This window comes from Hemicordylus capensis, chromosome 1 (genome assembly GCF_027244095.1).
Source record: "Hemicordylus capensis ecotype Gifberg chromosome 1, rHemCap1.1.pri, whole genome shotgun sequence".
Classification (NCBI taxonomy): Eukaryota; Metazoa; Chordata; class Lepidosauria; order Squamata; family Cordylidae; genus Hemicordylus; species Hemicordylus capensis.
Window position 1 is genome coordinate 310,462,262 of NC_069657.1, and position 14,214 is coordinate 310,476,475.

At 44.1% G+C, this 14,214-nt stretch overlaps 1 protein-coding gene across 1 annotated transcript in view; it reads left to right on the forward strand.

Annotated features, from left to right (window-relative positions):
* SH3BGRL2 (SH3 domain binding glutamate rich protein like 2) overlaps window positions 1-14,214 on the forward strand; it is a 46,758-nt gene that overhangs the window by 15,818 nt on the left and 16,726 nt on the right. The window contains exon 2 of the mRNA XM_053287015.1: window positions 5,975-6,160. Within this exon, the coding sequence (XP_053142990.1) occupies window positions 5,975-6,160 (186 nt within the window). The remainder of the gene's footprint in view (window positions 1-5,974; window positions 6,161-14,214) is intronic.

The following is a 14,214-nucleotide window of genomic DNA, read 5'->3' on the forward strand; positions in this document are numbered from 1 at the left end:
TCTTACTGGAGTTCCAATAGCAGCAAGCATTTTAAAACAATATGGAGAGGAGAGCTGGTCTTGTGGTAGCAAGCATGACTTGTCCCCTTAGCTAAGCAGGGTCTGCCCTGATTGCATATGAATGGGAGACTAGAAGTGTGAGCACTGTAAGATATTCTCCTCAGGGGATGGAGCCGCTCTGGAAAGAGCATCTAGGTTCCAAGTTCCCTCCCTGGCTTCTCCAAGATAGCGCTGAGAGAAATTCCTGCATGCAACCTTGGAGAAGCCGCTGCCAGTCTGTGAAGACAATACTGAGCTAGATAGACCAATGGTCTGACTCAGTATATAGCATCTTCCTATGTTCCTATGAAGTGGCAAAACTGAGCAGTTTACCATATACTTACACTTCATATAAAAATGTGTTTGTACGTGTAAACACGCACGTGCATGATGTGGAATCTAGTTCATTCAGGTTCAATATTGCATTGGCTTCTGGGACTTAACCTGATGTTTTCTTTCAAAAGACAGATCGTTCTCCTAAACAAGGGCATGGCCTTTTTAACTGTCTGTGCTGTATATGTTTTTCAGCCTTTTAAAAATGATCATTCTGCTTGCTGGCTTCCTTCAGTTAATTATTCATGTAGAACTTAGTAATCTGTTGACTGAGTCCTGCCTAAAGCCCGGTTAGTGCTGCCAATATTCTCCTTGAAAGGTTTCTGTGCCTTGAATTGCTTCTTCACAGAAGGGCAGAGTAGTGCTTCTCCTGAGGCACTAGAGGAAACCATACATTCAGAATCTCGAAAGATGCAGGAGCCTTTTCTGTGTCATTTCAAATTCGGTTAACTGTCAACTCAGCCATGATGCTTTCTGTGTAGCCTTGAGCAAGAGACTATCTCGGGGCGGGGGGAGCGGGCTCTTGGTAGGCCTGTGGGCCCCCACTGCTTGGAGCAAGAGAATGATTACAATGGTGATAAAGCTACAAAGCTGAGTGTCTCCTTTTGGTTCTTGGGCTGTGGACCAGCCAAGGCCTGCATCGTATCACAAAGTAGAATGCATGCAGAGAAATAGAGCAGAGCCAAAGTACTCCAGTGCGGTGGCACGTGCCTCAGAATGCCGAATGCAGAATGAGTTCCATGTGTCATATAGACCGTATTCTATCGATGTACTATGAATGTGTGGAATGTGCATCATAGGTTTCATGAACAGCCTTCAAGTACCACTTGATTTCAGATTGCTCTCAAAGTGCAGGAGAGAACTAGAGGGTCTTTCAGATCACACTGATGAAATACAACATTGTATAATTATATGAAGCTACTGATATAACTTATAATACTTTGGAAGATCAATTAGAAAGGCACTTCAAACAAACAAAATCTTGAACCCAGGAAAGAGAGTTGGTGGCAGAGAAGATGATGTGCCACAGCCAGCTACAACAGTTTCTCCAACATGTCATTTACTAGAGTGAGACATATGCTGGATCATCAGAGCAACACTCCCTATTCAGAAGGCTGTGCTGAGGGCCTGAGAAAAGCAAATTGGTGACTCAATGGCTATTTGCCATAGCAACTGCTTAATGATAAACATCATAGGAGAGATGCTGATTTCAAAAGGCAGATGTTCAATTAGTTTAGAATCTTTGGAATGTATTACATATGTCAATCTTGGGGGTATGGGGAGGAGGGAAAACGCATCAAGCAATGTGGTTTTTTTTAAAAAAAACATTTTTTTCAGTAGTTAGGTTAATGTTAATAAATTAGAGTACACCCTACACAAATAGTCATATCCAGTCAGCAGACATGCTTTCTGAAAAGGCAATTACTGAAGAGATCACCGTTTGGAGTGCTGCCCGCTAATCAAGCTGGTGCAATCCAGTTCCTACAAAACCAAACCATGTGTTTGCCTCTTAAGAACTGGCCCATGAAGCCTTTGAGTAAGGCTCTTTTAATACCCACTGTAAATAATTCCTTGTTGTCTTCATGAATTGCAAATAGAAAATTGTTTTTGGTACAAGAGAAGTGCAGTGAATGCAAAATAAACTTGCACCTAATGGCTATTCAGACAAGATGGAGACTAAGAGCAGGGGCGTATCTAGGGTAGGGCAGGCAGGGCACGTGCACCGGGCACCACTTGAAGGGGGGCACCATTTTCTAAAATTAAAAAATCTAAAAAATCGCTGCTGAAAACAAAATGGCCACTGTGCATGCTCAAACGGTCCCTGTGAGGCCCTAGAGGCCAGCAGGGGGGGACCTTTGCAGACCACCCCCCCAGCCTTTAGGAAGCCCCCTGAAGGGGCTACAGGTAAAAAAAATTAATTTAATATAATATAAGTCACTGTACACATATTTAGTTTGGTACTATGTACAGAGAATCAGGGCTTGTAAATACTGTGCTGAAACTTATGAGCTAGGATTGTATCTGGGAGCTAGGATTTGCTCTTACTTTGCTTCTTGTGATAAGTGAGTTAAATGTGATGTCTTAATAATATGGCTATTAATGGTGAATTTGTCTTTGAATCAGTGTGAAATCCTTAGTATTAAGGCCCACTAGGAGTTTCTTGCTCTCTTTCTCTCATTTTAACTGTCTTTCTGAAATACTAGAATATATTCCAAGCAGTGACACAGTTTACTCTGCATATCCTTTAATTATTTTCAGAGTATCTGGGAAAAGTCAAATTCTCCATTTATTTTTAAAACTTATGTAATAGTGATTCTACAATGCATAGTAGATAATTAGACAGACACTTCTGTTTAGTTTTCCAAGTATACTCCACATAGTTTTTGGGTATTTCATGAGCCCCAGCATGCTGAAATTTGTAGTTTTCTAGCATTTTTTGGTTTGGCTACGTCCACTGCTAAAGAGTTTTTGAACTATTACAAGATTAATGAGCTTGACTTATATTTTTCAGCTGTTATTATGGTAAAGTTATCTGAAAGATGGGTGTCAGATGTTTGGACAGGGGGTGCAATTTCAGTGCTTGCCCTAGGCGCTATTTTCCCTAGCTACGCCTCTGACTAAGAGATGGCTTATTTATTGCAAGGCATCCATAAAGCACTATCGGTTTTAAATGCATACTAGCTGGGCTGGGTGCAGAACATCTGCGCCTCCGTCAACCCGCCTGTGGTTTATGGTTGGCGGGAGCAGCCCACTTCCCCCCACCCGGTTTCTGGCTGGCGAGCCAGCCAGAAAGCCAGCCCGCCACCTCCCGCCTGCCCACCAATTCCTCACAGCAGGCTGGCCTACCGCTGCTGCTGCCTGCTCCCACCAGCCAGCCACCTGCTCCCACTGGCCAGCCGCCTGCTGGCGGGAGCAGCCTACTTCTTCTGCCCCCCTGCCCGGCACTTGCTGGCTGGTGGGCGCCACCAGCCAGCTGGCCCACCACCTCCTCCTGCCTGCCAATTTCCGGCAGCTGGCCTGGCCTGCCACTGCCTCCTGATTCCCGCCGCTGCCCCCCATCCCTATTTTCCTCCCTGTCGCTTGTCCAGTAGCTGCTTGTGAACTGTCACGAGAGCTGCCACGAATGGGATTAGTGACGAGTACACCTAGGAGAAATAAATATATAGATAGATGCATGAGGGTGGAAGGCACTGCTTTGCAGTGGTTCCGCTCCGACACCCCCCAGAAGATTCCAGATGGTGTCCCTTGGGGACTGTTTTTCAAAATCTGAACTTCGATATGGTGTCCCTCAGGGCTCTGTATTGTCTCTGATGCTGTTTAACATCTACATGAAACCGCTGGGAGAGGTCAGCAGGGGATTTGGTGCAGGGTGTTATCAGTATGCTGGTGGCACCAAAATCTATTTCTCCATGTCACCATTATCAGGAGAAGGCATAACCTCCCTAAATGCCTGCCCGGAGGCAGTAATGGGCTGCATGAAGGATAACAAACTGAGACTGAATCCAGTTAAGACGGAACTACATTATTGTGCGGGGTCGGAACACGTGAGACTGTTTTGATCTGCCAGTTCTGTATGCGGTCATACTTTCCCAGAAGGAACAGGTATGCAGTCTGGGGGTGCTTCTGAATCCAAACCTCTCCCTGGTGTCCCAGGTTGAGGCGGTGGCCAGAGATGCTTTCTATCTGCTTTGGCTGATTCTCCAGCTGTGTATGTTTCTTGAGATAAACTACCTCAGGATGGTGGTACATCTGCTGGCAACCTCCAGACTTGACTACTGCAATGCACTCTGTACAAAGGGGCTACCTTTGTACATAGTCTGGAAACTGCAGTTGGTACGGAATGCAGCAGCCAGGTTGGTCTCGGGGGTCATCTCGGAGAGAACATATTACTTCTTCACTGTTCCTACATACAGGTGAAACTCGGAAAATTAGAATATCGTGCAAAAGTCCATTAATTTCAGTAATGCAAATTAAAAGGTGAAACTGATATATGAGACAGACGCATTACATGCAAAGCGAGATAAGTCAAGCCTTAATTTGTTATAATTGTGATGATCATGGTGTACAGCTCATGAAAACCCCAAATCCACAATCCCAGAAAATTAGAATATTACATGGAACCAAGAAGACAAGGATTGAAGAATAGAACAATATCGGACCTCTGAAAAGTATAAGCATGCATATGTATTCAGTACTTGGTTTGGGCCCCTTTTGCAGCAATTACTGCCTCAATGCGGCGTGGCATGGATGCTATCAGCCTGTGGCACTGATGAGGTATTATGGAAGACCAGGATGCTTCATTAGCGGCCTTCAGCAGTTCTGCATTGTTTGGTCTCATGTCTCTCATCCTTCTCTTGGCAATGCCCCATAGATTCTCTATGGCATCAGGTCAGGCGAGTTTGCTGGCCAATCAAGCACAGTACACTGTATACTTTTCAGAGGTCCGATATTGTTCTATTCTTCAATCCTTGTCTTCTTGGTTCCATGTAATATTCTAATTTTCTGGGATTGTGGATTTGGGGTTTTCATGAGCTGTGCGCCATGATCATCACAATTATAACAAATTAAGGCTTGACTTATCTCACTTTGCATGTAATGCGTCTGTCTCATATATCAGTTTCACCTTTTAATTTGCATTGCTGAAATTAATGGACTTTTGCACGATATTCTAATTTTCCGAGTTTCACCTGTATATATCCTACATGCTCCTTACTCCTACACATTACTCCTTCACAGTGTAGAGCTATACTGGCTACCAATAAGTTTCCAGGCAAAATACATAAAGCCCTAAACAGCTTAGAACCTGGGTATTTAAGATTGTCTCCTTCACCATGAGCTCCCCTGCTCATTGGGATCATCTGGAGAGGTTCGTCTGCATTTGCCATCCGGCTCGTCTGGTAGCTATGCATGGACGGGCCTTCGGTGTTTCTGCCCTTGGACTCTGGAATGCACTCCCTGCTGAAATAAGAGCCTTCCCATCTCTGGCAACTTTTTAAAAAGATTTAATTTAAAGACTTATTTTTTCACCCAATCTTCTTAATTGGATGTAGTTTAAAGTTGTTTAAAGGTCTTTATTTTTAATCTGTTCTTTGTTGTTCTATGCTGGTCTTTGCCCAGAGACCGCCTAGGAAGTTTGGGACGTCTTACAAATTTGATAGGGACGTCCTACAAATTAAAAAAAAGTTTTAATTTGCAATTTGAAGCCACTGCAAAGGTAGAACCAGAAAGGCATTATAGTATAGACTAAATGACTGACAAGAATGTTTGCTACGTGGTATTTAGTCTTTTAGGGGCTGGGGAGTGTTTTTAGAAGCTAGAATTGTTGGTGTGAACTTAGATTGTAAAACAAAGCACAAATAACAGGAGTTTATGTAATGATAAACATCTCTAAAGAGAAAAGTGCCCCTTTCAACTCCAAACAACTCGGCTTTCAGATGCTACCAAGAATACTTTATTTCATTCACTTAGATCAATTCCTCAGCATAACTTACCGTTTAGTCAAAATGGCATTTCTAAAGAAATGTTTTTTCCATGCTGAAACATGTAATTTGCCTTGGCGACAACTGGCTGCATCCTAACTTTGTTTTTCTCTTTCTGCCAGATAAAGAAGAGGCAGCAAGACATTGTTCAATTTCTGGAAGCCAACAAGATTGGCTTTGAAGAGGTGGATATCACCATGTCCGAAGAGCAAAGAAGATGGATGTATAAAAATATTCCTCAAGAGAAGCAGCCTGCACAAGGCAACCCGCTGCCGCCTCAGATCTTTCATGATGATCAGTACTGTGGCGTGAGTAACTCTTAAGTTTTTCTGGTGTTAGCCTGGACCCCTCAAGGTCAGTGCTCATCTGTGTGGGCTGTAAGGATATCTCTTGTCTTTTCCCTGACCACACAGTAACTGTGGCCTACAGACATACCCGCGGACATACACGAGCACACATACGTACACACAGAATGGTGTGAAAGGTTGTTTTTTAAAATTATTTGTTCCCAATTTCTTGACAGGTGAGCATGCACACATAGAATACAACATGTAGAATGGGCAGGCAGCTTAATTCTCAAACTTGGGCAGAGGCCATATCCCTGACAGCTCCAGGTAGGGTTGGGAAAGAGCACCATCTGCAACCCTGGAGAGCCCCTGCCAATCAGTGTAGACTTAAGACTATACCAACCAAGATGAACCAGTGGTCTGACTCCATTGCTTTATGTGCTCATCTGTTATTTCCTAGTGCAAATAATTCTCCATAGGATCCTAAATGTTTGCCAGCTCATACCTAACAAATATACTGGCTGGCATTCAGATTAACGCTGCATTCATCCAAACATGTTGTGCTAGCTAGTTCTACTAAATTGGGAGTTTGTGTTGCAGACTAGCATTGTGCTGGTGGAATAGGGAGTGCTTGTGTAATGCTTCTCATATCCTGTTGTGAAACCTCTTCCTCAGATGACATATATTGCAAGGAATGATACAAAATTATCTGCTTCCCTTGTTGTACAAGTACAATGCTTGCACAAGTGGACCAAGGCAGCAAAAGATTGTGCAGTTTTGAGCATCTTCTCAGCTGTGTAACCTTTTTTGAATGTGTGCAACTTTGTCAGTTGCACTAGCGCACCATTAATCTGGATGCCTGTCAATCTGTTTAAAGGTTTTGCAACCTTGTTGTTGTTATTGCTAGGGATGTGTGAATCAATTTGGGTACAAATGGATTTGTACCCAAATCTAGCTGATTCAGGTGATTTGGAGACAGAACAAATTGCTCCTGTGGTCCATTGGCTACATTCGGGACCAAATCCAATTGCACCAGATACAACTAGATTCGAGATTCAGATTCCTCCTATGAATTTCCTCAGATTCCCAGCTTTCATTTAAAAATAAAAGCTAAGCTCTAGCCCTCGTAGAAGTGGAGTTACAGTATGGAGCAAAATGTGTGGTCACTATTTTTCAAGTGTTTGGATTCTTTGGAGTATAATAACTTTTCCTCAGTGAATCCCTATGAAGATTCGTTACATACCTTCATTTCTTCTATTCATTTTGACTGTCTTTGGACAGTGCCGTCAGCTGCCATGTGCTAACTACACCCCCCTCCCACCCACAAGGCAGTGGGGTACTACTCAGTTTATGTTCTAGGAATTTTTTCAAGTATTTAAACTCTTTGATGTCTAATAACCTTTCCTCATAATGAATCCCTGTGAGGATTCATTACACACCAAACAATCTAAACACTTCAAAGATTCCTAAAAGAGTACTCCAGTGTGTGTGGGATGGGGGTGTAGTTGACACGTGGCAGTTGACAGTTGGCACTTTCCAATGATGGTCAAAATGAACAGAAGAAATGAAGGTGTGCTCATAGGGATTCATTATGAGGAAAAGTTAGTATACACTAAAGAATCCAAATACTTGAAAAATAGTGACCACACATTTTGGTCCATAACTCCACTTCTACAAGGGCTAGAGCTTAGCTTTTTGTAAAAATGAAATCTGGGGGTCCATGTTAGGGTTAGGATAGGGTGACTTTGAATCCCCATTATTTCCTATGGCGACAATTTACAAAAACAGTAAAAACTTTTTAAAAAAATCATTAAAAATCAACCAAGTGCCCCATTGCCTTCAATTTTAGGTGGTAGGTGGCACTTGCCTTTCACTTGACCTGCATCCAATACAATACATCTGCAGTATTTTTATCCAAACCCGGAATGTGGCAAGCAACAAACAAAATATTATGCCGCAAGCACTGTATGGTGAAAGGGTCAGGTGCATGACCCAGGGATTACGAGAAGTCCCAGAATTGAAACTGCGCGGTGTGATTAGCAAACTCATGAACCCAAACGTATACCGCTACAAGAATTGGGGAGAATTCAGAAAATGTCAGGTGGTGAGTAACACCCCAGCCACCGAGCCACCCAATCCATAGACCATGTGGTGGAGTACCATTAAAGCTGAAAACCAGGCTCCCAGCTGCATCAGAATGCAGATTCTGAACATCAGAACATTTGTTACATGGAAATGTTTGTAATGAAAACCTGCTGTCTTTAAAAAAGGGGGGGGGGCATAGAGAGGGTTGTTCTGGAGCATAGAAACAGTTGTTGGTGGAGGAGAAAGGGGTAGAAATGAGGTATTCTGCTGGAAGATAAAATGAACAGAGCCAAGCATGTGCAGATGGAAAGGTTGACTGATATTAAATGTGAACTTTCCAGAAGGTTGGCACAGATGAGTAGCATATGTTTGTGGTCCATGTACCGCAGGGGGGCAAAAGGTATCCATGTTACACACTAGTAAAGTTGTAGCCCTTAAAGAGGAACAGCTGCTCTAGAGGGTAAAAAGGATTTATCACCCTTTCTTTAGAGTAGCTGTTGTAGTATGAGATGCTCTGGAACTCTCTGTTCTTTTCTGAACGGAGCTAAACTTCTTAAAAGACCCACTAGAGTGGGTGTTCTGCTTGTGGGAGAATAGATGGACCAAGGCTCTCCTGGATGCTATCAGTAAAAGGTAGGAAGCATTGTGCTGGTGAGTGCCCCCCTCCCCACCTTGATCCAAGAGACAATAGACTTTAAAGAGCTTGTTGCAGCTGCTGGATGACTTCAAGAAGTTTTGAACTTGCAATGTTTGCCTGCAGGATAGCAGTGATTTTGTAACAGTGTTCTCTTACACCACCACCCCCTGGGTTAGGTAATTTTCAGCACTAAAATGCTAGGCAATGCTCAATTTCGCATGTGGAAATGTACTAAAGAAAACTAGGGGCCGATTTGGACAAAATGCCAAGCCGTGGGTAGGTGTACCTGTGGTTAATCGCTGAGGGTGAGAATCGTGCCATAGACGATCCAGTAACTGCGGTTCCATTATCTCCGTCCACTGCCTAGCAGTGGTCCTTCTAACTCTTTTCATCTCTGTGTGAAATGAGTTATGTTCTGGGCGGCAGTATGAAGGCAGTGTGTGCACTCAGAGTGGGGTCTTCCTGATTAACTGAGCAGACATCTAAAAACTTGTGAGCGTGCGCATGTGCGCATGCCTTAGAGAGAACACTGCTGCCTAGAGTCATTCTTCCCTCTTCCCAGCACTAGCAACACTGCTTGCATTTGCCAGACTGTGGGCATGATGTCAGCACATCACTCATGCAGCAACCATTGGCTACGATGTGAGTGGAGAGGAGAACTGGTCTTGTGGTCGCAAGCATGACTTGTCCCCTTAGCTAAGCAAGATCCGCCCTGGTTGCATATGAAAGGGAGACTAGCAGTGTGAGCACTGTAAGATATTCCCCTCAGGGGATGGAGTTGCTCTGGGAAGAGCAGAAGGTTCCAAGTTCCCTCCCTGGCAGCATCTCCAAGATAGGGCTGAGAGAGACTTCTGTCTGCAACCTTGGAGAAACTGCTGCCAGTCTGTGCAGACAATATTGAGCTAGATGGACCTATGGTCTGACACGATATATGGCAGCTTCCTATGTTCCTATGAGGGCACTCTGATTCCCTCTTGTCCCATAGCCATATTCGGCAGAGCAAAGACAAATTAACCCTTTCCTTCCAACCGTCACACGGCTCTGCTCCAAGGCTGAAACTGTTTCACCTGTGTAAGAAGCTGAAAATAGCATATGACGCCTCACCACCCACCCAACAAAGCACCAGTTAATATAACAGCCAGAAAAATATGATGAAAGATTCATATGCTCTTGTTCTGGCAGGGATGGGGGCAATTCACCATTTCCAACCAGCCCGCTCTTGGTCCTGCAACCTCCACCCCCAACCTTCAGAACTCACCCACTTTAAAGGTGCCACTTTTTCCAGTTAGCAGGGAGTCTAAACAAGGATTCTCAACGTTGAGTCCCCAGAAGTTATTGGACTTCAACTCCCATAATCCCCAACCAAAGGCCACTGGGGCTGGGGATTATGAGAGCTGAAGTCCAATAACATCTGGGGACCCAACGTTGAGAATCCCTGGTCTAAAACAAGTAAACAAGCAAGCAGACCACCCTCCACTGTGCCCTTATGCCCATTGCTGGTTCTGTGCCTTTAAATGAGGAAAATATAGGCATGTGGTGTATCTGTTGCCACGCAGCAAAAGGAGCAGTGAGGTGCCAAGTTGTAAGGCCGAAGAAGGCAGAACAAATGGCCAGCAAGGTGCAGGCTGCCGAGAGCTGATGCATTTCTGAGCTTTTCTCTCTATGGTTGCGAGAGGAGCTTCAGCATGAACCCCAGGCTACAGCAGGTGCTGAATTCTAATGACATGATGGGGCCAGCAGACCTCTGGTTCCCGCAGTCTAACCAACGTGAAACCAAAGGTTAAAAGTGAGGTTTTGAGGTGCCAGTGGAACCGCGGTTTGGAAGAAATCCTGCATTCGAACAGTCAGAAATGCCGACCTCGGGTATGTATAACTGCAGTTTGGCCTTATGTCTGAATTGGGTTTAGATGTTGGAACTGGGGAAGTGTTTGACTTGCTAGTTTCCTATGTGGAGAGGTTTTGTTATGAAAGAGCATTTAATCTTGTGAGCCCCCAACTGCAGTCCAAAGTGGTACAACCTAGACCAGGGTTTCTTAAACTGAGGCCCATGGGGTAGGTCCAGGTGGTGTTGATGGAACTGCCTTGGGGGTGATTGGTCAGCACCCCCAGTTAAGGCAAATGTGGGGACTTTAGCTCAAAAGGGAGACAGTTTCAAGCATTTTTAATTTGTGCAAGCATCTGAACTCAGGAAAACTGGCTTGGGAGGGAGGTTTTAATCAACAAAAGGAGTTTATTGAAATAATAATAATAAAAGTAGTAAGACTAAGTTACTAGGTGGTCCTAACGTAAAAGCAATACAAATATGTTTAAAAACAGACTATTATAAGGCACATGTAGCTTAAAGTTCCAGATTATGTGTAATTTCCTAGGCGGGTAAGAGAGAGATGCTAAGTGAGGGGGAAGGGGAAAATTTGAATTGAAGTACTAGATCGGGGTCCTGAGAGCCGAACAGCCTCTAAACTGTACCTGTCTCTGGCTTTGAGCAGCAGGAGACTCTGGTCCTTCAGGGACAGCAAGGTGGAAGGCAGGAGGGTTGCAGAGGTTAGTGAAAAGATAGATGCTCTTGAGATAGGTGTCTTGGTGGACTCAGTTCCCTACGCCTGCTAAGGATGCTGGCTGGAAGGCACACGGACCGATCCAGGTAGTGATTTCAGGCTCTTTTGAGGTAGCAGCATGAAGATGGCCTTTCCTCTTTAGATATCATTTTCCCCAGTGGTCATGTCTGTAAAACTGGAACTGGGTTGTTCTTGTGTGTGTGTGTGTGTGTGTGTGTGTGTGTGTGTGTGTGTGTGTGTGCGCTTGAGCTGTCTTTACTGGTGATGTGTAGGAATTGTGCTCTTGCTCTTGTGTGCATGCGTGTGCACACACACACCCTGGGTGAATGGGGCTGACCTCTGATAGTGGTATCTAGTGGTTGATCACCCACAAAAGGACCATGATCCTTTAACTGAGCCAACATCTGGCAGTGCCTTAACACTGTTGTTTAATGCCAACAGCTGCCTAAGGTGTTATGACATGAGAATCCTGTTAATGTTATTGAATTCCTGGTATCTGCTCTAATCCCTTTACAGTTGCTTGGCTGTCCTGTCTTTGTAATTATCCTCAATGAGTAGCTGAGCTTTGAAAACTGATAGCTGAAAATGGGAGCCTCAGTCTTGTGATGGCTGGATCAGGACAATTGAAATCTGATTTACAAAGTATTCTTGGTTGCTCTAACTGTCTCTGGAAGGCAGCCAAGTGCTAGTCTTTCTGGTTAAAGTACTGTTTTATATGCAGTGAAATCCATGCTTGACAAGTTGCCTGATAGCTATCTCTTTAATTAAAAGAGATTTCTCGACCTTAGATTACAGTTTCCACATGTTTTTGAGCATTGTGGAGGTAGAATAAGCTGGTCTCTTTGAAGGTGTTCTAGCTGTTTAGTAGGAACCTCAAATATGTAGTTTTGGGTTTACAAAAACCAGAAGGAAGTTTTACTGGAAAAACACTTGTGTATGAAAACAAAACTGCTACTTGATCTGTATGTGCAGATAAATACAAATGCTGTTTTGTTGCTGGAAGAAAGCTGGGAAGAAACTGAAAGGAAGGAGGAAAAGGTCTAAGGGTGGAGTCTAGCTCCAGCCATGATGGATTTACACAAATATAACAAGTTGTTCTGGTAAGAACTAAACTGCCTGCTTTCCTTTCACTAACCCTATAACTGGACTAAATTTGGCCCAAATCAGTTAGGCAGTTCATAGGTTAGCCCACTCGCTCCTCAGATGTTCATGCATCTGCCATCTTGAATCAAGATGGATGACATCATCACAAATGATGCCTCTGAGGTATCCCTATGTGACCCAACAACTATACCAAATTTGTACAAATTTGGTCGAAATCTGTTCCCACTTGTGCCTCCAACGTTCATTTGTTGCCATCTTGAATCTGGGTGGATGACATCACAAACTATGCCATTGAGGTGTCCCTTTGTGCCACTCACTACAACTGCACCAAATTTGGTCCAAGTTGGTTACGTGGTCCACAAGCTAGCCCACTTGCACCTCAAATGTTCACGGGTCTGCTATCTTGAATTGAGGTGGATGACTTCATCACAAACTACACTGTTGAGGTGTCCCTGTGAGTCCCTACAACTATACCCAATCTGTTTCATATTGGTCCAGGCACTGCAAAGTTGATGATGGGGGCGGGGGGGGGGCGGATATTTCTCTGTGCCGGGTGATCTCATAAGCTTACTTTCCTTAAGGAATGTAGGCTAAATAGGAACACCAGCTAGCTATGTCATGTTTATTGATTTGTTTGTTTGTATGTTTGTTTTGTAAACCTCATATCTTCCTATGATAAATACTACATATTGAGGCTACCTGAATATCTTGAGGCCTGGCATGAGGTAATGGCATCATCTCTCTGTGCCAGGACTTGTAAAGCTTGGATTCTTTGCGCCATTACTGTGGTCTCTCACCCTAAACCCCTTGTTGCTGGTTGGAGATGGGGGGTGCAGAGCAAGGAGGGCTCTATCCACGATATGGGATCAGTGGTCCCTCTAATTTTTTTTTCATCTTCGTGCGGAATGAATTTTGTTTTGGGCGGCCGTATAAAGGCAATGTGTGTGCACCTGCATTCGGAATTGGGGCCTTCCTGGTTCAACCCGAGCTGGATCTAAAATGAACTGAGCAGACACAGAAAACTTGTGAGCACGCACACACCTTAGAGGGAACAGTGTATGAGATGCAGCTACAGTAAAATCTGAGGCCTTGAATGTTATGTCTGTGCAATGTGTGTAGAGAAGCTGGGAATCGGGGGAAACTTTTCCCCTTGTAAACTTCTGCGGGGAATATCAGTTCTCAGCCCCATGAGCCATCTTAATTGTTTTAATCATTAAAGTGATCAGTGCTATGCTAGTCAAGGCTTGTATTCAACTGTTCTCATTTTGATTTGATGCACTCATGTGATTTAATAGGCACAGGGGTCTTTAATGCTTCCCTGAGCCGTTGTTTGCAGCACTGATGTTTACAGATGCCGCACTGTATCTGCTTTCCTGCCTGTTCTTTGGGAAGGAAGGTTTTCCTGTGTGTTCAAGAAGAACCTATGGTGGAAGACTGTCGTTATTAAGAAAGCAGAGGATGGGGGTGGAGAGTGGAATCTTTCTCTGCCCGCCATTTTCTGCTCAAAATTACACAAACTCAGCTGCTGTCCCCTTCCCATGAGATTCCCAGTGTGTATTTATGAAGCTAAATTTGCATCTCTAGATCTCTGTGGAGCAGGCAAGGATACATGATTCTGAGCAAGGAAAGCATCAAGTACCACTCCCCTAGTGCTGCGCTTCTCAACACTGCCGCTTTAGAGGCTGCTGGTCTCT